Consider the following 21,990-nt stretch of genomic DNA (forward strand, 5'->3'; position numbering starts at 1 on the left):
CTCCTCAACGCGAGAGCAGTGTGCTCAGCAGAAAGGCAAACCAGGCAGCCGAAAGAGGGGCATATCTTTGTATTTTCTCTCGATAATCGCGCTCTATAAGTGCACCCGTAGGTTTAACGCAGAGGATGTTTCATGAGCATGCCGACCTCCAGTACCGGGGAACTACGGCGCGCAGGCAGGGACAAACTTCGTTTGAATTTTCAACCGCGTTATACTGCCATCTGGCGCGTAAAAAGTGAAGGGCTATTATTTAATTATTAATTATTAATTGCTAGTTATTAAACCGATAAAAGTTAAATGGAACTCAAATATTATGCCTCTTCATTGGTGCCCCATAATAAAAAACATAGTGAAATATCCAGAGGAATAATCAATTTATAAATTCCATTTCGGATTTTTTTGCATGATACTTTATTTGGCAAATTTAATGGAAGATATAATTTTTGATGTTGATGCTTTTGCTTTCACCGTTAGATCACTCACTGAGGTCTCGGCTTGACTTGGCTTATTTTGTTATGTCTACCACATTTATTTTTTATTAAAGTGTGATCCTCAGTAAACAGATTAGAAACAGGGACAATAATGTTATTGTTTGTATTTTTATTTTCAGGTAATCTTCAATCATTGAGCCGATTTTATGTACATTTGATCATTGAGCCCATTTTATGTACATTTGATGTTATATGTGGTGAAAAATAATTTATTTGCTAACTGTTGTCACATGTGTGCAAGGGACTAGATGTGGGGATTATCACTTATACACAGATAACATTATAATAACCATGATGAAAACATATCTCCAAAAGATGTAATGATGAAGTTTTTGAAATATCTTCTCCATCAAATGTATTATTAAAGACTTAAAAAAGGAAAAGTATATTCAACAATGATGTTACAAATTTCAAATTAGGAGACATCCTCAAAACCACCACACTGATATGAAGGAGAGTGTAAATCAGCTGTCGGGAGTCATAAAAGATTTTAAATCACAAAACAATACTTTCTCAAGTATAAGCATCCGGTTCATTTTGAGATGAATTGAGTGTATATACATGTTTAATCCACATAGAGCACATTACAGGCCACCTTTCTTTCCACAGTCTCCACAAAGGCAACGCATTACAGCAGGTCACCTGTTGTGTTGTTATATTTCAGAAGGCTGCAGCTCTTTAAGCCTCATCCTGCTGTGACGTCTCTCTGTCGGTCATCTTCTGTTCCTCACTCTGGCTTCACCTATTAAAAGAAGAGGAAAGAAGTAAAACGGATTAATCACTGATGAAGCATTATTATTGGTGAAACATGCTGCAGCAATTTCAGTTTTTTTGACTTGTGATCCACATCCACTTTACAGAATAAAACCAGTTGCAGAAAATGTAGTGATTCAAAATCAATCCTTTTTAAATTGGTAACTGGAATGAATGTATATTACTCTATATTACTGGTGATCGGGTGACTCCATGACCGTCTAGTTAGAGCCAGCTAAAAACCACTTCATCCATGTAGGAACCAGGTTCAATGTTTTCCACAGCTGTGGACCTTGATGAAGACAGTTGCCCACATAGACACACTGTGGATATATTTTAGCATTTTTTGAAGGTTACCTATGTAATCCTGCGGTGCCATGGGTCTGGACAACACCTCTCGTAAGGCCTCCAGCCACTCTTTCTGCTCGCTCTCCTGTTCGCACATGAAGATGAACTGTCGCCCGGGCGTCTGCACCATGACGCCACACTTCCACTTGTTTCCCCGGGCGGTCTTTGGGACGTACTCCTTCACGGAGTAACCAATGCTCTCTGTTCCGATGAAGACGACCCCCAGCTCCTCTGCGTCCTACAGCCAGGCAGGATGAGAGCATTAAAATTAAAACTCATTTCAATGTGTTACAATGAGATATTTTTTATTCATACTTACGAGCGGGCCTTTGAAGTATAACAGCGCCCTGCTTTGGGAGTCCAAAATAAACCACCTCTTTTTAAACATCTCCTTTTGCTGTGTGAACTGAAATAAAGAGAACGTGAATGTCATGACAACAGAACAATAAGAACGTTCTGTCAGAATTTAGATCCTCCTACACTGGAGAAATAATGACGTCCTGTTTGTCTATTGGAGGTGATCTAGATGTTTTCATTAGGTCTTTAACTTACCAGTGGTCCTGTCTTCTCCATGTACCCCTCTTTGAGGTAATTTCTTGTGATTTTTAGTGCCAGCTGAAGAAGAAGCACAACCTTTGAACTTAAACTTAACTCAAAGTGAGTTCAAAGTGATTAACAACAATCGCCATATTGTCATTTATTGCTTACGTCTTGATCTTTTCCAGTTGGAACGCCGTCTTCAGGTATGCAAAGCGAACAGCACGAATGGCGTTGTACCAGGTGACGATTTCCTAAAGTGGAAGAAAACAAGCCGGTGTGTGTGCAACACTGAAACTAACCGTGCATCAACCAGCACACAAGACCTGCTGCTCATTTGACGAGCATACAGTCTCACCTCGGCACTCTCGTGATAAACATAGAGGTTCCTGGTGTGATCGTCATCATGGTAAGTGATCTGCAGCCCGTGAGGATGACCGATCTTCTCTGGCTGAAATGTTGCGTTCAAGTTCTTGATGGAGATTACAGCTTTAGGGCCTTTGGACTCCTGGATCATTAATACATGAGAAGGTCAATGTAGATGTGTCACCAATGCCTGCATGACTAACTTACATTTAAATCAGACTAAAATGTTTCTGTTGGGAAGATTTTGAAACTCAAACAAATCATACACAAAGATAAATTCATACACCTGACAATATGAGCAGGTCTTTACTATCAAGGCCATTCTGAACAAACCGTCTGAGGAAATTATGCCAACAATGATCTTTGTCATCATTTCTTTATATATCAATAAAATTACATGATCAGTTTATTGCTTTATGTTGTGTCCCTAAATGTGTGTCGGAGCTGCTGGGAACTCGCTCACATCTTCTTTGTTGTAGTACATGAGGTTAAACTCTCTCTCTGACAATACAAACTTCCTCTGCAGAAACAGTGTCTTCTCCTTCCCTTTCTTCCACAGCATCCCTTCATAGAAACCTGAAAAACCAAACAAAATAAAACCACATACACCGATTCACATGTGCTTTCAGACTCATGTGGGAAAACAAAAACACTTATACAGCCAAACATACTGCAGAGTGGCCAGTGTTTACTCCTGGCCAGTTTCATATACAGTGAACAGGTTAGTTCTGCATGTGGATGAGGAACTGCATTGTTTAAATAGTTTTTTTTCTTTGTTTTTGCTTTTACAATTCAGAGCAAGTAAAGGTTTGATCTGCACCTGTGGTGTATCCCGGTGGTGGGTATTTTCTTTCTCCAGTGAACTCCTGTCTCTCGTATTTCGCCCGGATCCACTGTTCCTTCAGGACCCTACAGTTTATAAAAGAAAAGCAGAAGAAAATTATTCTTTCAAAGTCCCACAACAATAAGTCAACATAATCGCAGCATCAATACGAGAGTTTGGATGTATCAGCAGAAATGCATATAAATTTCACTTCTACAATAAGTGGTTGGAACTTCTGTTTTTGAGTCAATGCCCAGTCCAGCAGTTTTAAAACAGAAAATAAAATATTCCATCATGGAGTAATGTAGTCTGAAGAGTGTGAGCATTATACCTTACTTGTTGTCATTTTCCTGAGGTCTGTAGTAGAAAGGTGGAACAGCTTTCTCATACACAGCCTTGGCCTTGGCATTGCCTTTGGATTTCATTGACTTCCCCCGAAAATAAACAAAGGCAAAGACACACATTACCCTGTCATTCCCCTGGAATCTGATTTCATCTGTTGTAGCTTTGATAAGAGAGGTTAAAGTGCACTTTGAATTAGGTCCTACCTCCACTACATCATCCTCAAAGAAGTCCAGCAAGAGGGATTTGACCCTGGTGGAGAGACTGCGGTGCGTCCCGGAGCACTGCAGACACACAAAGACCCCCAGCTTGCAGGACGCCCAGTCCGGACCTGAGGGATGCGCAGTGAGATGGGTTAAAGGTAAGAATTTGCAATCAGGACTGGATTTACAGGTAAAGTGTGTGTGTCTTATTTCTGTTGTCTGAACGTGAATCTAGCATGACAATATCTCAAAATCCAAGTATTACGCATTTAAAATCCTCCAAAGTGAGAAAAATGAAGTTTTAAAGGTATTGACTCTTGAAGAGATGGAGTTCCGTGAAAAAGCAGACAGTGCGGCGGTTTTCTTCATCCGTGGTTCACGAGCTTACCGGGCGCGCCGCAGTCTGCGCACCGGTCGTTCCCGGGCTGCTTCACCAGTCCCAGTAAAATCTTTCTGTTGCGCTCACTGTCTGCCATCCCCGGCACAGAGTCAAGCTTCTCCTAGCCCTCCTAGGACGAATAAATTCGTTGAATTAAAAAAACAAACACAAAAAGAATCCAGCACGGCGGTCAGTCGCGACGCGGCACGGCAAGGCACCGTATTTCCACATGGAAAGTGAAAGTTGCGACAGTGATTGTCTCGATAAAGGTGGACAGAAAAAGTGTCAGATTCACACTTACAGGATCTTTCAGGAAATGTGACGGTGAAAAGTTGCATTTGTACAAAAGCAACATTTAAAAACCCATGAATGCATACTGGTTTTTATTTATTTTTTTTTTTTTTTCAAACTGAACACGGCCGTCCAACCAGTTTGGACCAATAATACTGGTCTGTGCGTAAAGGCAGGCAGAGAGGCGCAGGGACAAATATTCAATCAATTCATTCCTCTGCGACGTCGTGCCACCAAATGTCACCTTGCCTGCAGGACGAAGACCCAACCGTATTTCTAGTATTTATTTTTTGTGTGTGGCTGTTATAGTATTATTTTTTTACCATAGCGCATGTTCAAGGCATTTGCAGTGATCCAATATCGTTGGCACAACACCGGCTTACATGAAGATGCAGAAAATAGTTTCACTTCCTCACATTCTGTACACTTGTCTGAAGTAAGCAGTGACTTGACGTGGCTTCATGTGTACAAGAAAGACTAACATATAGAATCCACAAATAAACTGGAGCAGTGAACTATAATAGGTGGACAATTACTGTATTTTGTTGTGATTTCATTAACAAGAAAGATAATATATATTTGCACAAAATTTGAAGAATGGACTAACTACATTGTTGTTAACATATCATTTTTTTATACAATAGCAAGAGAAAATAAAAAGAAAATCTGTGAATCCTTCGGAATTTCTTTGACTTTCTGCATTATTGGAATTAAAATGAGATCCATTCGACATATAACTGTAGCTAAACATAAAACGTTTGATTGAACCACATAATATGTATTTGGTTAACAAATCCACAAAGCAGTTGTTTTTATTTTGCGTCATTAGGTTAGAAATTATTTTTTTCTTTTCAACAGCACAGTGATTGTTAAAAGGTTATGCTATAATTATGTGGAATCATGAGTAACATGTTGGCTATACTTCACATTTATAACAAATTAATGCAGAAAATTAGAAAATCTGAAACGATTGACAAACCTTTTTTGCTGTGACTGTATACAGCAGACCTGATCTAACAATAGTCACTAACAGAGGCAGAGTTTTCCCGCAAGACATTTTTCACGATCATCCGAAAACCATTCCAAGTGTAAACACTGTAATAGTTTCTCTGCTTGTGAAAACCTTGTTGCATTGTGGGGTTCAAGCATTTCTCTGAAGTTGACTCATCATGTACACTTATATTAACACTATAACTGATAAAATCAAAATACTTTAATGCTGGTAGAGAAAATGACATTTCAGTGGCATGTAGGTAACACTGGGGAAACTTTATGATAGATGATAAAATAAATAAAAATACACTTAAAAGTAGGTTGGTATTTCAGTGTTGATAGAGTTTGATAACAAATGTGTCGTGTTTTGCTTGATAACAGAAACATCTGCTCCCAAATGCATTTGAATACATATTAAACAAGTGCCTTATTGAGACAGTAATTTATAAATATTCATGCTAATTAATTAATTTCTTTTTTCACACACTCTTCCCTTGTTTCCAGGAGAGGAAAATCAACATAAAAATAATCCCAGAAATATATTTTAGGAGGAAAAAAGTCCAAACATTCAAATAGTATCAAGAAGATTCATTCTCCTTGGTTAGTTCAGTGTCATTTCTGACGGCATGCTGCTTGTGTGCCTGCATGCTATATGCCCAAGCTCTGTCCACGCCATGTCCCTCAATCCTGCAGGGTTTCCAGTCAGGTAAGGGAAAACGACCAGCGACCACCAAGGCGTCGTCAGGAAGCTCAGCCTGCAGCTTCTTCTGCAACAGCGACAGCTACAAACACATCAACATACATGTGAATGTAAGAGGGTCTCTTAACATGTTCTATCAGGTTCCTACTTGATTATGTTTGCTTTTTCATTGAAACTATTTGAAATAAATGCTGCATATTCTTTGACTGCTCTCTGACACATAAACCCCTTCACTTGTTATTTTCAAAACTGATCTTGAGAGCCATTTTTATTAACCCAGCTTGAGACTCTGCTGCTGTTTTTATTGTTTTATTGCTCGCTTATGTACAGCACTTTGTCAGTTTTTAAAGTGCTTTATCAATAAAGTTAAGTTGTTCTGAGTTAACATAGTTTAGTTGTTAATAGAGCCACTGCAACAGTTTCTACAGCACTTTCTGTCAATCCACTGCATCTCTTTGCAGTGGTTTGAATGTACAAAAGTTATCAGTATTTCAATTTTCGGTAACACTTTACTTGAAGCCCCTCTTTATAACACATTATAAATAGTTATAACACTAATACATGATCACAATGCTTTATAACTCACTATACAGCAGTATACAGCATAGGATTAAGGTTAGGGTTAGGGTTAGGGTTAGGGTTAGGGTTTGGTCCTGGCATTGTGATCATCTATGAATGTTTATAACTACAGCTACACATGTTATAATGGCATTATAATGCTTTATGAATGTACTTATAATGTGTTATGCAGGGGGGCTTCAAGTAAAGTGTTACCCAATTTTCAACTGATATATGCTGAGTTTATTGCTTACCACACTGGGAGCCAAAAATACAGTCACATTCTTGCATTTTGTCAAGTCGACCTGTGATGACAAAGAAAGGGCATGAATATTAAAATGAAAAAAAAAGTATACTTTTTTGACAAATTCATGCATATCTGACAGTTGTTTGCATAGCAGACTGAGGGAAGCAGTTCTGATTGTCTCCTTTGAGATGCTGCTTCATTTAATAATAATATTGTAACACAGACCTTCCAGAGATCTTCCCGTCGGTAGGACACTTTGTCCTGGTGACCTGCTCTCCACGCATGGAAGCGGAGAAAGCCGGACAAGCCATGGGTTGAGCTCATAACCAACAGCTGGACTGAAACCATGCTGGTGGGCTTCCAAGACCTGAAAGATAAAATGTAACCACAACTAGTCACACAAGGCATACAAAAAGGCACCCAAACATTGGTTTGTACTTACAATCCGACCATCACCAGATCCCAAATCCACAAGACCTCCCTTTCGTCCTTTCAGCAATGTCATTACATTTTGTACCTGGGCTCTGCTGGCAGGTATATAAGGGACCTGCAATAAAATTAGGCATGAAAAAAGTGTCATTTAAAATACGAAAGTATTGCAACGTGAATACTTATTCAAGTAGACTGCACCTGAAGTCTTAAGGGGACTTTTCTGAAGCCGGGCTGAAGGAATCCCACCCACATAGCATAAACCGCAAGCCCAGTGCCTGCAGCTATCTGAGCAACACCCCAGACCCCGAGGTGCTTCGGTCTGAGGTCAGCAAAGACCTCATCTGGTGTGTCATCATCCATTCCTGCATGTTGAAAGTACACAAGCAAAATCCATTCACAGAAAACAAAGACCAAACAGTAGATCCTGGATGGGATGGCACCACGCTTCACAAACAGTGCATTGTAATTTTCTTATTGATGCATGGCTGTATACCTTCATCTGGCAAGATGAAGAGTGCAATGAATAACCACTTTGAATAAACACAAGAAAGCAGAATGCCATCAAAGGAAACAATGTCTGTAAAGAACGTACAGATATTAACTCAGCAGGTAGCTACATCCTTGTGTAATCTGTCAAAAAGTCAGCATTGTTAAAAGTAAAGTTTTTCACTTGTGGTGAAGTTGGGCTGCCTTTTATTGATTGGTGATTCCAGTCATTAGGTCATTTACATACATGACAGTGGAAGATGATCACCTGACACACTGCAATCAATCATCACAGCTGGACGCAAATCTACAGACAACCAAAATGCAACATTGTTTCGTTTCTAAAGGAAATTTTATAATAGAGCTTTCATTTATCCCCACTGGTTTTACATTTTCAATTAACCTTATATCAAATACACGTAATTTCTCACTTTATTTCAGATTAACTGGTAATGAAAAAAAAAATACCCCAATAAACCCTGCTGTAAACGAACACTATGTTCGCTAAAGTTTACAGCCACAACTCGCGTTTTTAATGTAGTAAATAACCAAAAACCTCAATGACCTGTGGGAGTGCACGCATTAGCGAGTCGGACACATTAGCGCGTTGCAACAGACCGTCCCCTAAACATTCCGTGTAGCCACTCAAGACCTGCGGTCTGTTCCGCTGAAACAAAAAAACTGGTTTGAAGCATTTATTTTATCGCTTGCATAACAAAATTCATGAATCTTGTGGGCTTCGTTAAAAAAAGGAAATTAAAAAACGGGTATAATTTTACTGCAGGCTCCTCAAATCCACCGATATTCTTGTGTATATTTGTCTGGCGCTTTTGGGTGATGGATGCTATCTAATTTGGTTAGTGCTAATCTTTATACAAAAGTAACATTGTGCACAAGATCGATAGATTGCAAGTATAAAATTATAAATCAATAGATTGCCCCCAATGCATGTCAGTTTATATTGGGGTAAAATATGCAAGGCAATACAAGGATCTGTGTGCAAATAGCAGAACCACGATTTGTTAAATAATTAAATCATCCCTCATTGCAAAGAAATTCATGACAATATATTATTTGAAATAACTATTCACATATGTACAAGAAAATCATCATATCATCACACTGGAGTAATATTAATCCCCTCATATTTAGTAAACACAAAGTAGAAAAACCCTTTAATTAAGATTTTGCCTTGGTACAGTTTAAACAGAACTTGTCCTCATCAGTCACTGTCTCCATCATCACTGATGATTCCCTGCAGGTTGGCCCATGCTGTTAGTTTCTTGCGTCCTTTCGGAGCACTGCTGTCCTGATCGCTGTCAGAGTCAGAGTTCAGAGAGCGCTGATATGCAGACGGTGGAGGGTCCGGCTGTTGCTGCCATGCTCCTCTGCGTTTCGGTCGACCTGAAATTGGGATTCAGATCAGATAGTCCCATTAACCACTAAGGTCCAATAAAGTCTGCTTATGTTTCCCTACTCACCTTGGAACAGAAAGTTACTTTCAGCAGGCGGTGTACAGGATCTCACAAGTTCAATATTCTTATGTCTAAAATTATTCAATTGCTAATCTTTTTCTCACATTCATTAAGTTTGGTTCCTGAAAAAACAATCGTTTGCTTTCTGTATAAAAAATAACATGGATTAGCAGTTACCTTTGTTGTAATGATGTTGTTGACATCAAGAGCAGCCAGCTCCTGAGCCTCTTCCCGCTTCTTTTTGACCCGTTTACATTTCTTAATAGATGGCACACCTGTGTAAAGAAACAGCTACCTTAATACTTCAACATACACTTATCTGAATCAACCAAACAATTTTAGTCTTTAGCTTTCAGATTGTGTGTAAAGAACATTTGTATGCTTATCTCATCAAATATGAAAATTTGGATGTTTGTGGACTACATATGTGACTTTGATATTGTGATGACACTACAGAGATGAACATTTGCTTACGGGAAACAAAAAGCCCCTTTAGTTCCCCATATAATAATACATCTTTGAAATCATGTATGATTCCATTTCAAAACCTTACTATGAGAAATGTACTAAGGTCAGAGTGTGGTTGAACAGGAGGTGAGGGAATAACCACTGACCGTGAACGCCCAGATCTCCAGCTCTTTCTTGAGAACAGCCACCTTTGACTGGTGGAGCGGCAGTCATCCAGGAGCTTCTTGTAATTCTTCTTCACGCCGCAGAGAGCGATGTAACGTTTGAGCCTATTAATTGCTCTGTCACCACTCTGCAGGCAGAAGTGAGGATGGAGGAATAGTGATTAGATGATTCTTCGTCACTCCCCTAAAAAAGCCAACTGAAAACTGTCTTTATCTTTTGACTCTTGACAACATAAAAACTTATTTGTTCTGATTCAAGATCAGTGTGCTCACTTTTTCACTTTTACTGCTACCATCTTTTTTTGCCCCTTTCTTCTTTCTAACTTGTGTTTGTCCGGACCCGTTCCGCTCCTCGTCGTCCAGTGAAGGTAGAGATGAAGATGAATCTGAGTCTGTGTCAGGCTTCTTCTTATCCGCTTCAACTTTTTCCTCTGTGAAACAGAGAAGTTTATCAAGCCATGCAAACAACCACAACTGCATAAACTAATAAATACTTATGAATGGGCGATGTAAAGTTGACAGTACCTTCTTCACCATCATCAGAAGAGTCATTGCCACTACTTTTATTGTTCCTTTCTGATTTGCTGTCAGCATCACTGTCATTCTGCTCACCGCTCTTCTTCTCGGCTTCACTTGTACTGTTGTTTTTCGAGTCTCCATTCTTCATCTTCTTTCTCACCACTTTCTTTGGACTCTTTTCTTCTTCTGAAGCATCCGTCGAGTCATCGCCGCTTGACCTCTGTTTACGGCTTCTGTTTTTATTTTGCTTTGATCTCTCCACCTCTTGCTTCAGATCATCTGATTCTGACTGATTTTGTTCGTCTTCGCTCTCCTCACTGCTTGTTTTGAGATCTGCTTTATCTTCTGATTCTGTCATTAGGAGCACAAAAGATAAAGAATTATGGTGCACAAATAATCACAGACTAAACAACGATAATTAGCAACTGAAATCTTATCTTATATGAAACATATGGCTGGCCTGAAATACGAAAAAAATCATTTAAGTATTCTTAATTAAAAAAAATCTTAAGGTAAATCATTTGGTGCAGAGGTGCTCATTTTCACACAATAATAAACCTTTGATGATTCCCTGAACCTACCAGACGATGACCTTGAATGCTCTGTTCGCGATTTCTTTTTTTTGGATTTATCTTCTTTCTCCTCCAACAGTTCATCTTTATCTTCCTCCTCTCTCTTCCTTTTGCTCTGCGGCTTCTTGTTTTCCGCGTTGCTTTCACTGCTGTTGCCCTCACTCTCCTATCAAAATGATGAGCAGAACACAATCATGATTCCCAACCAAACACTCAAAGCATTCAAAGGAGGAACATACTGTAAGTTTGTGATACCTGCATTTTCAGCAACTCCTCTTCAACAACCTGTTTCAACAGTTGTTTGACTTCTGGACTTAAGGAGTCACATTTCACATGTTTGAGGTACCGCTTCTTCAGAATTCCCAGAGTTAGAGTGCTAAAAAATAAAAGAGCACATACAATAGATCAGATCAACATTGTTTTCAGAAATATACATTATTAGCTCTCCAGTTTCTCCAAACATAGTGATGATATTTTAAAGCTAAATGACAACATGGCTTTTTCAAACAAAAACTCCAGAAGTATGCATACAATAAATAAAATGATAAAAGGATAAAACCATATTCTTTATTCAGACTTTGTTTGTACTACGATTTCTGAGATGTGAAATAGCTAATTAAATAAAGGAATTGTTTGCCACTTTAACAATGTTTTCACAAGTTAAAAGAACAGTGCAAACAAATCTAGCAATTATTTCTGTGTGTGTTTCATTTTTCATTTAGGTATAAAGACGGAATTTCAAAGTTGACATAAAATAGCTTGGACGAAAAAAATTGTACAGACTGAGAAAAAGCAAAATGATGCTTGTTTCAGTGAAAGATACCACTGTCCACCAGCAGGGGTCGTGTTAATGATGGAGGTTACTGATCCTGGAGCTGTCAGACGTGAACACAAGGTTTCACTTAAGAAGGGACTGGGGTTGTGAGACAGCAGAAGCACGTGTAACATCTGCAGAGAGGCTAGCTTCAGCTAACTGATTCACACGCACACGCACGCGCTCGCGTACAGAAAAAAGCTCTGGCCCGTGTCTGAAAACACTGAAACCGTCTGAAAACACTGGCTGCTTCAGCTCGTGTTGGTGTAAAGTGTACCTGAGGTCCGGTTCTCCGCTCAGTTGGTCGCGCACGAACGCGCGGACAGTTGCAGTCTCTTCTTTGGACACCATCGCTGCTTTTCAAACGCCAGCCTTTCTTTTTTGGCGGCGAACAGGTTTGCCCCGGAAGTGACGTCATATTCAAGCCACGCGCCCTCAAAACAAAAACACCCCGCCCCCGCTTAAAAAAAACCAAAAAAGCTTTTAATTAAGTGAAAACATTAAAGACATTTATCTTTTTAATCTTAATATAATTTAATCTGAATGAAAGTTTTAAAACAAGACGAGAGCATTTTATGAATTAAAAAATGCAATTTACCACATTGAGCCTCGAGCAAATAAATCCTATAAATTTCACTCCTAACTTTTTCTATTATGATTTGCTTACTCGTCTGAATTTCCTTTAGAGTAAAACTGTTGTAATGATCATTTTACTTCCACAACTGAGAATGATAGAATGTCGTGGAATGTTCATATTGAATTGTCACATGGCAAAGAAAACATGCTTCCGTTATTGTTCTATTAAGTGATTAAAAAAAGGCAAAAAAAAAAGGTTCTGCAAAAAAATATTTTAAAACAAACATGAAATGTGAAAATAAATCTTAATATAAATTTAACACAAATGAGCTTGATAAAATTAGGCTGAATATTCATGACGTACCAGACCACTAATAGTGTACTGTTAATTATGTTGATGGAATTAAGTTAAAAAGTCAATTGGAATAGTCATATCATTTTATGATGCATGATATTTTGAGTGTATTTTGGATTTTCACAACAAATAAGGTGACATTTTTGAGAAAAGTCCAATTGTCATTGTATTGTGGTCATTTTAAGCCCACCTGTTACGGCACACATATTATTCACACACGTAAGAGGAAAGACTAGACAGAGACACAAAGGCTGATTTTCACAATTTATTCGGAACACAAGTGGACGGAGGATGAATTAGTGCATATTTCAGGGCGTTCTTTAAAATTACATTTTGAAATAAGGGTATAAGACACATATTGCTCTCATTTTTTTCCCCAGTATTCAGTAATAAGTTTACACAGTGAATGTCGGAAAGACAGAAGTCATCCTCTCCATGAGGGGAAAACATGAAAAAAAACAAAACACCTGTCTTTATGGTGAGTGTGTGTTTGAGTAGAATTCAGTGGTTTTCCCCTAAAGACAAAAGTGGCTCAGGAAAAAAATACGACGATAAAGAAGTGGTACATTTCTACTTGAAACGTTAAAGTGAAAGTTAAGATTAACCAATTTACACAAGTATTTATAGATGATGATTGGTGATGTTGAGTGAACCATATCTTTCTATCAATTACAACTTTTCTGAACACTAGTTACCACAAAGGTTGCATTCAATACAAAGTTAAATACCAAACAATAAATTAGGTTCATAAATTAATTTATATATATCAAAAAAGAAATGTCCTGAAGCAACAGCTTTAATAATTTAAATAAAGAGAAAGGCGCTGCTGTACAATCTCACGACTTCACTAAACATGGCTATTCTGTTGGATTCCAGTGTTCGCACACCGAGGCTCAGCTTCACCGTCCTCTGATCATCACCGATTGGCAGCATTTCAGCTCAGCAGAGAAACGGCAACAGATGTTTCACAACCTGAATAAAAACTGACGCGGTTCTTCCCACCAGTCAACGCAGCGGAGGCTGCCAGTGCATATCGTGAACACCCACATCGACGGTGGGTTGCCTACTCCAAGAAAAATCCCCTACCTACAAGGCGGGAAATTAGCCTCAAGACCCATTTATTATAGTACAAGTGGTTCATCAGCGTTTCAACAATTATATTCATTCCAGTTTCAGTCCCAGTAAATTAAACATTTCCTATTTAAAGAATGTACACAGCTTGTTTACATGTAAACAGATGCTTTCTTTTCTCACTTCCTAAAGTTCCAATCACAAATCAGCCAACCCTTACCCAAGACTCATTAAATAACTCAATACAAGCTATTGCTGTGATCAAAGATGTCTAGCTCATTCTGTTAACATTCAAATCACTCTCTCATACCTACTATCTTCACATTATTAGTCTTTATACACAGTTTGCTGGCCGTGCCCCTTTCGTCGTGCATTATGTGCCTCCTCACGTGGATCCTCCTCACTCGCCGGTCTCCTCCCACAGCGCCGCCCTCCTCCTCCGACTGGCCGGCGCCCAGCGACGACCCCGGGCCCCTGGAGTCCAGCAGGTGCAGCCCTCCGGGACCAGACGCTCGGCTGTTCTCATAGATGAGAATATTGAGGGTCTCTTCAAATATTCGGGCCTCGGGAAACTCGACCTGCAAACCCCAAACATCCGGTGGTAAATCGCTCAGCTGTTACTCGCAAAGAAAAATGAAAATTTCATGTTTTGTTAAATACAGTGCCACTGAAATAACCAGGCTCACTTTGGTCTGTTTCTTCTCTGTAGCGTAGACGATGGAAGTGCAGCACACTTCAGCGATTTTGCGACCTTCGCCGTAGAAGGACCAGCAGCAGATCTCGTCCCCGAGCACGTCTTTGACAAACAGGACACGTCCATTGAACCGCAGCACCAGCTTGTCAAACAGCTCAATGTTCTTCAGCAGGTTATCGTCGGAGTTGCTGGTCGCAGAACGACAGAATGGTGGAGAAGAAAAGAAGAAATCAAACACTTTCAAACAAAAAGTTTCTCTTTAGTTTTTATATCATTTTTCTGATATACACAGTCAGGATTCTTACCTTGTGTACGAGTATTTGTTGTTTCCTCTGTTATTCTGTAGTTTAACTACCGGCTGTAGAGACAACAAAAAATATTAAATGAAAATACATTCATTAAATAAGCAATAATATATATCTAATTTTCTTTTTGATAAGTTTGTTCTCAAACCAACAACAGGCTCCCTCTAGTGGTCAGTCTAGGGAAGTCATACAATTTGAAGATACAGTCAAGCTAGAAATAAAAAACTACAAACAAAACATGGCCTTCATAGTAATAAGCATTAGCATTGTTTTTAAATCAGTGGCCTGCCTCAATAGAGATGCTGCACCTCGTTGAGATTAGTTAGCTTTTTTCATTGAGGCAGTAGCGTCTATAAACGACAGAGTAAACATGTCTCCCATTGTGAAATGTGTTGTGATTTGATACAATACTCCATGTTCAGGTTGGTCAAACATCGGCCCTTGGGAGAACTCAAATCTGAACAAACCACCGATGTAGAAACTAAATTTACCTTTCTACAAGTAGCAATCATCTTCTGTTCTTCTTTGGCTGAGGTGAGCATGGGGATGCGACACACACTTTCAAACACATCCTTTTGTTTCTGAAAGTAAAGACAGTTTACTAAATACACAAATACCTTATATTTATGAATTTAAGTGTCAAACCTACCAGGAAGTAAAACTCATAAAATGTTCTCACTGTTCTGTGTGGCGTCTGAATGACTACATGTCACAGTGTGGATTTATTAAGAAATATCAGAAGAAAGTAAATGGAGAAGGAGCAAATTAAACCCGGTGGTTTGATTTCATGCCCTCACCTGCATGGCACTGAGGCAGTGCTGGACGAGGCCCTGAACCCGATAGTACTGAGCCTCCTTCAGAACCTCGCCCAGCTCCCTGTGGTCCTCTGGAAGCGGTACCGAGCCGTCTCGCAGGAAATTTAAAACCAAACTGAAATGCCGACCAGATCTATCCAAAACCACCCAACCTGGCAGGAACAGAAATGATCGTCAGTTATTGTCTTCTTCTGCAATACATCTTATTCTGTGGTAAATCAGCATATCTCTCAGTATATTTGTGAATGTAGTGGTGGTGGTTTACTGCTGACAAACAAATTAATATTCACTTTGTATCCGATTCATTTCAAGAAGGACCCTAAAAAGGGAGTATTATCATTTGGGAATACCCATCAGTCCCTCCAGGAAGTTGTGATTGACAGTTGACATTGTAGTTTTGTCCTATCACTGAGATTGGTTGAGTTTAAATGAAATGTTGCGATTACGACATTGAGGTGAACTGAGCAAAGTTTCAAGCTGAATATCCCCATTTAAAATCATACAGAAAAAAATTATAGGTGAAGAGCAGGGAGACAAGAATGAGACTTCTCTGAATGACTCACTCTTGTTATGTGAACTTTACAGCCAGGACAGAAACACATTTACGGTATAGTCAAGTTTTTAATGTTATCAGTTTGACAATCATAAAATATTCCAGGAATGAGTGAGTCATCTGACCATCCTGTTAATATTTTACAGATTTAATTTCTTAAACTGTAAAACTTACAGTTCCAAATGTGCATTAAATTCATTAAAAAAAACAAACAAACAAAAAAAACATTCCATTTGAAGTGATTGTGAAACTATATATGGGAATATTTTATTGAGGAAAAATATAATATTGGAAAAATTCACAACAAGAAAACTTGTAAATGTTGATAGACCCACACACTCACCTTCTGAGTCGATCGTAACTTCTGTTCCTCCATTGCATATGCTGCGCAGCAGACTGTCCTCCTTGCTTAAAGTCTGGACGGTGGTATAGTGCAGAGAGCCCCCGACATTCAACTTGATGTACTTGCTCCCCAGCAGACCCTGATTTCTTTGCTCATCAGTGTTTTGACAGGAAGGCTGGGAAGCGGCAGGCTGGGCAGAGTCGGCAGCATGACTGCCGACTGAAGCCTCAGCAGACATGGGGCTGAAGAATCACTTCCTGGCTGCAAAGCAGAAAACGATGAGTTATTTATATTAGTTTGATCAGAAAACAGATCGATATTGGTGTTATCAAAAAACAATCACCATCATTTGCCTCTTAATGTACAACTTTGTCAGTAATCCAGATGTAATAGTTTTTTGAAGTAGGACATTTCTAGATCATAGGCAAGTGTGAACACATTTCCACACAGTTAGGCAAAACTGTTCACAGCCAAATGCTTGTGTTTGGATGGAAGGACCAGGTCAAAACCTACATAGGCACAGGGAAACCATGCAAACTCCACACAGACAGGCCTGAACCTGAACTCAAAACAGGATTATACTCCCTTTGAGGCAAGAGTGCTAACCACTATTAAAAATAAATGCAATAAATCAACATTTCATTGCTAGATATTAAATAGGTCGTTAGATAATTATATGGACAAACCGCCCCCCTTCTTTCAGAGTAATTGGATGTACCTTTAAATTAATAGTAAGAGCTTTTAAATTCAATTTATTTGAATTCTTTGAAGGCTTCAGGTAAGCCTAGTTTCAGAGTCAGTTACTTTGTCATTATACAACTAAAACACAATAGAAAATGTATTAAATATATTTGGATCAAATATCTTACTTGACCACACCTTATTTTTCTGTCTTATTGATTCACTTCTTATCCGGCAGCAGTATGACAAACACATGACTGAAGATGAATAAAAACATGATTAAAGCTATGATCTTGTGAAATTAAAACCTAGACTTAGGAGAAGTATCAGAAAAAGGGAGGCCGACAGAAGACCAGATTATCTGACACGGCTACATGTCGGGTTATAGAAGCTAAATAATCCTCATACAGATTATGACATATTGTACTTACCACAGTGATCATCCAAGTGAGCAGCAAGTGTGAATCGAGCCAAGCCAAGACAGCTAAACGTGGAGCTTCGCGGAGGAAAAAAAAAAACTAAGTGAAAAGAGTTCAAACGGGAGGAAACGCTTTACAGTTCATTTTATCGCAGCTAAATCAAAGTGGCTAACAACAGCTAGCCTGTTACTAATCTAAGCCAGCTGCGCTCGTTTGCTCTGCACCGCTCCCTCAATCGCAGAAAAATCACAGAGCAGCCACTATAAAAACAAAAAACCCTGCAACAATGAGGACAGCTGCGTCCATTGTGGGACAAAAGACTGAAAACAGAAGCTAATGCGAGACGCTAACTGGGTCAGACGGAAACGAAACCAGACCAACAGCTTCCGCTGGTTTCTTCTTCTACTGTTATAACAATATCTGGACGACTGCCACCATGTGGTAGTATGGGAAATTACACATTTTCTGTTCTTGAAGAATACAACGTTCTAACTTGTATTCGTTTGAGTTTGCATGTTCTCCCTGTGTGTTCTTCGGTTTCCTCTGGGTATTCTAGTTTCCTCCCAAAAACATGCATATGATGTTAATTAGTTCAACTATAAATTGCTCATACGTGTGAATGTGAGTATGTGCTTGATAAGTGCCACAGCTGGCAGTCCAAATCACAGTTGGTGAAAATTAGTTTTCATAAATGAAACCAGTGTTTTACAGTCAAAAAAAAAAAGGCTCAGTGTATTATTTTCCCATTAATTAACAAAAAAAAAAATTCCATTAAACCGTCATTGTGAATCCATAACCTCCTTATCCTGTGTAAGGCTGCATGACATTCACTCACATTCAAATAATTCATAATTTTGAACAGAGTGAGGAAACCGAACTACTCTAAGGAAATACAAGCACATATGAGGAGAACACGCAAACTCCATGCTGGCCAGTATACAAGCCTATGATATTCTTGCTGAAGGGAAGAGCGCTGTCCACTGTTCCGCTGTTCCGCTGTGCAGCCCTAATCATGAATAACAACAAGACAATGTCTTTGAAATGCAGCCTACATTTCATTGCAGTCTAAATATGTTACTATCTACCCATGTTGTCAGTATATGAATCTGGATGGAATAATATGTTTTAATTTTGCTTGTATGTGTATTTTATATTTAAAGGAGACTTCCAGATGTGTTAGAATTTATCAGCGTTTGTGTCATACTTTAATTTAATTTTGTTTTAGCATGTTCATTGTCCATGTGATATAGGACTAGAGGGCGTAGTATAAGTTTTCTTGTTTCTGTTGACATATAAATTGTTGGAGCACGTCATTGACCTGATCCAATCTAAAGGTAAAAACATGTACAGTCATAACAAAGGTATGGCATGGAAGGAGATCTTGGTACAGAAATTTCTGAGTCTGTATGGTCGGAAATGATGAAACGGATATATACATCCTCAATTTGTATGAAACACACTGTTATGCAGTTCAAAATTTTCTATTGATTGCACTGGACCAAGGCTAAATTGTCAAGGTTTGTGCCAAACATAAACCCCATGTGTGATCGCTGCAAACAATTCCAAGCCACTTTGATCCACATGTTTTGGGGATGTCCCAGTCTGTCTAATTACTGGTGGTCACTGATTTTTAAGTTACTTTCTGAAACTATAGGAGTCGTATTAGAACCATCTGCATTTCTCGCTCTCTTTGGGGTGGTGACACAAAAGGTAGCGATGAATAAATATTCCCAAAACCTCCTGTCTTTTGCCACACTAATAGCCAGACGACAGATTTTGATTAGCTGGAAAGACCTCCACCCTCCAACACTCAGACAGTGGATTAGAGACATGCTTCATTTTATTAAGTTAGAGAAAATCAAGTACACAATTAGGGGGTCAGCCTACACGTTCTTAATGATATGGCAACCTTTTCTCAGTCAAATTGATGTATTAAGTCCTGATAACTTTGTGGATATGTAGCCCCAGGGGGTCTATGAATACAACGAAAAGCTCTGAAGAAAAGCTGGAGGATTGCCTGAAATGTACCCTGTGTTCATGTTTTTTGATGTTCTGAGTTCGACCTCTGAAAATTGTAACTACAGTTTTCATTTATTTTATATAGTTGGCCTACTTTTATTTCTGTACGCATTTTCCAAAACTACAGTTAGATGATTGTAAATTGTTAAAGATGCACTACAAATTAATAGAGGAACCTTGTTCAAAAAAAAAAAAAAAAAAAAACCAAAGGTATGGCATATCATTTATAAAAATAAATTGTTTCACAGAATATTCATCAGGGATGTCAGCCTAAGGCTAGTATGAATATGTATGATTTAAAAAAAAAAAGTCAAATACTTCCTCATGGAGGGATCAGGAGGTCCTGGGGTCATCGAGAACTAAAAATAGTAATAGCTATAAATGTGACAGCAAAAACCACCAAAAAAATCTCCTTTTAAAATTTAGACACTTTATCCTTTAATCCTTTCTACCCACTAATCTGTGACCACAAATGTACTAATATGTAATAATGGATGCTTTTTTGTTTTAAACAGATTTATGAGAATAACTTCAAAGACTTGTTTCTTATGTAACAGGAAATGTGACTCTAAAAGTACATTAAGAATAAATTATGTATCCTATATACTGTTGTTACTGCACAACAGGAAAAATAAATCACAAAATTAATGATGGATATTATATCGTAATAATAGTGACATACTGATATGCAGACGAGAATACTTGTTACTTTTTAAAGGTGAGTAACAAAACATAATAAAACTGTGCACTGCACTTTTAAAAAAAGTAGAAAAAAAATAAATGTGATATGAAGCGTGAGCAAATTTTTTAGTGTATGTGGAGATGTAAATGTAAGAGACATTTGACAAACACACTTCACACCATTCAACAGAGACTTTATTTCCAGTTTAGCAAATAATTTACTGCCTCCAAAAGAGTGTATTCATATATGAAGCAAAGAAATGCTACTGATGATAAGAGAAGAATTAAGTCTACAAAGCAACAGTCTCCAAGATCCTTCATTTGGCACAGTGAATGAAACTACATTCACCATTTAAACAATCATTTGTAAATAAATACATAATGCATCACAGCAAGCAGCCAGATTTGTAATTTTTCATCAACATAGTGCATACAACATCAAACCTGATAACAATGATAACTGTCAGTAACTAGAATGAGAATGAAAAGATTGAGCAGAAGCAATATAATTTACAATCAGTGCATGCTCTAAGCATAATGACATTCATGTCCTCACCTTTTTCTTATACAGTTTGTCATGTGACAGTGGGTGACGATGCACTCAGGAACAGCAAAGAATAAATAATAATAATAATAATAATAATAAAAAAAACAACGCTTTTGTAAACACTATTCCAACAACAGATGAAACACTTAGTGACATTAAATTATTTACCATTATAATTTGGCACTGAATTTTCATTATAGGTATATAATGAAAATAATAACCTCCCGCCACCACGTGTAAGTGTATATATTTATATATATGTATATGAGGCTTATATATATGTAATTAAGTATATATATCAACCTCCGTAAATATTAAGTCATATATTTACATTCAATTTGTGTGTGTATGTGTGTGTTACACACAACTAAAGAGTAAAAATAATTTCCAAAACTTTTTCTCCTTATTGAAATTTCAGGTTGTTGTTTTTTTTTTTTTTCCCTTTTACTGAAACACTTTGACACGCAAGATGTGACACGAAACAGTCCAGTGACAGTAGAAATAAAAAAAAAAAACATCAAGGATATATTCAATGGTCATGATGACTGTTACTTTTGATTGTTACAAATAAAGTATTGCCAAGTTGTGTAATGTTTTGGCCTCAAAATGATTCAAATGAATAAATCTGTCCCTTTAATCCCTTTCAGCATGTTCTTTCTCTACTACTCTTCTTCCTCTGTGTTTTCTCGGTTGTCAATTTTTACCCTTTATAAGGCACCAGTCCCAAAAGATACAGAAAGTTGGACTGTGAAGTCGGACTCACATTTTCGGACCACCGTATCAGTGCAACTCGTTTAAATAAGCACTTCCTCAATCAAAGAACCAGATATGCCATGAAGTAAAACAAACAAACAAACAAACAAACAAACAAACAAAAAAACAAAAAAACATAAATCATGAAAGAAGGTGGCGTGAGGCCTTATAATGAGAAGAGATCTGTCTCCCCAAAGAGTTGTTTTCTGCGTTTCCT

General features: G+C 38.2%; 3 protein-coding genes and 1 pseudogene across 3 annotated transcripts; all 4 read right to left on the minus strand.

Annotated features, from left to right (window-relative positions):
• Nucleotides 1-1,081: 1,081 nt before the first annotated feature.
• Nucleotides 1,082-4,464, minus strand: LOC115387313 (arf-GAP with dual PH domain-containing protein 2-like; annotated as a pseudogene).
• Nucleotides 4,465-5,477: 1,013 nt separating this feature from the next.
• On the minus strand, nucleotides 5,478-8,485 carry LOC115387315 (protein N-lysine methyltransferase FAM173A-like). Its single transcript, XM_030089985.1, is given in 7 exon segments — nucleotides 5,478-6,308; nucleotides 7,039-7,089; nucleotides 7,257-7,322; nucleotides 7,324-7,398; nucleotides 7,474-7,578; nucleotides 7,662-7,825; nucleotides 8,218-8,485. Coding segments are annotated over 7 exon segments (687 nt in total). The 5' UTR covers nucleotides 8,240-8,485; the 3' UTR covers nucleotides 5,478-6,104.
• A 644-nt stretch (nucleotides 8,486-9,129) lies between these two features.
• LOC115387316 (HIRA-interacting protein 3-like) lies at nucleotides 9,130-12,359 on the minus strand. The gene is given in 9 exon segments (XM_030089986.1): nucleotides 9,130-9,356; nucleotides 9,601-9,699; nucleotides 10,032-10,088; nucleotides 10,091-10,184; nucleotides 10,330-10,487; nucleotides 10,582-10,926; nucleotides 11,157-11,313; nucleotides 11,403-11,523; nucleotides 12,239-12,359. Coding segments are annotated over 9 exon segments (1,290 nt in total). The 5' UTR covers nucleotides 12,313-12,359; the 3' UTR covers nucleotides 9,130-9,171.
• Nucleotides 12,360-14,275: 1,916 nt separating this feature from the next.
• LOC115387314 (BTB/POZ domain-containing adapter for CUL3-mediated RhoA degradation protein 1-like) lies at nucleotides 14,276-18,162 on the minus strand. Its single transcript, XM_030089984.1, is given in 8 exon segments — nucleotides 14,276-14,322; nucleotides 14,325-14,541; nucleotides 14,650-14,845; nucleotides 14,963-15,015; nucleotides 15,454-15,543; nucleotides 15,760-15,929; nucleotides 16,674-16,934; nucleotides 17,786-18,162. Coding segments are annotated over 7 exon segments (996 nt in total). The 5' UTR covers nucleotides 16,912-16,934; nucleotides 17,786-18,162; the 3' UTR covers nucleotides 14,276-14,290.
• Nucleotides 18,163-21,990: the final 3,828 nt, after the last annotated feature.

This window comes from Salarias fasciatus, chromosome 4, assembly GCF_902148845.1.
Source record: "Salarias fasciatus chromosome 4, fSalaFa1.1, whole genome shotgun sequence".
Classification (NCBI taxonomy): domain Eukaryota; kingdom Metazoa; phylum Chordata; class Actinopteri; order Blenniiformes; family Blenniidae; genus Salarias; species Salarias fasciatus.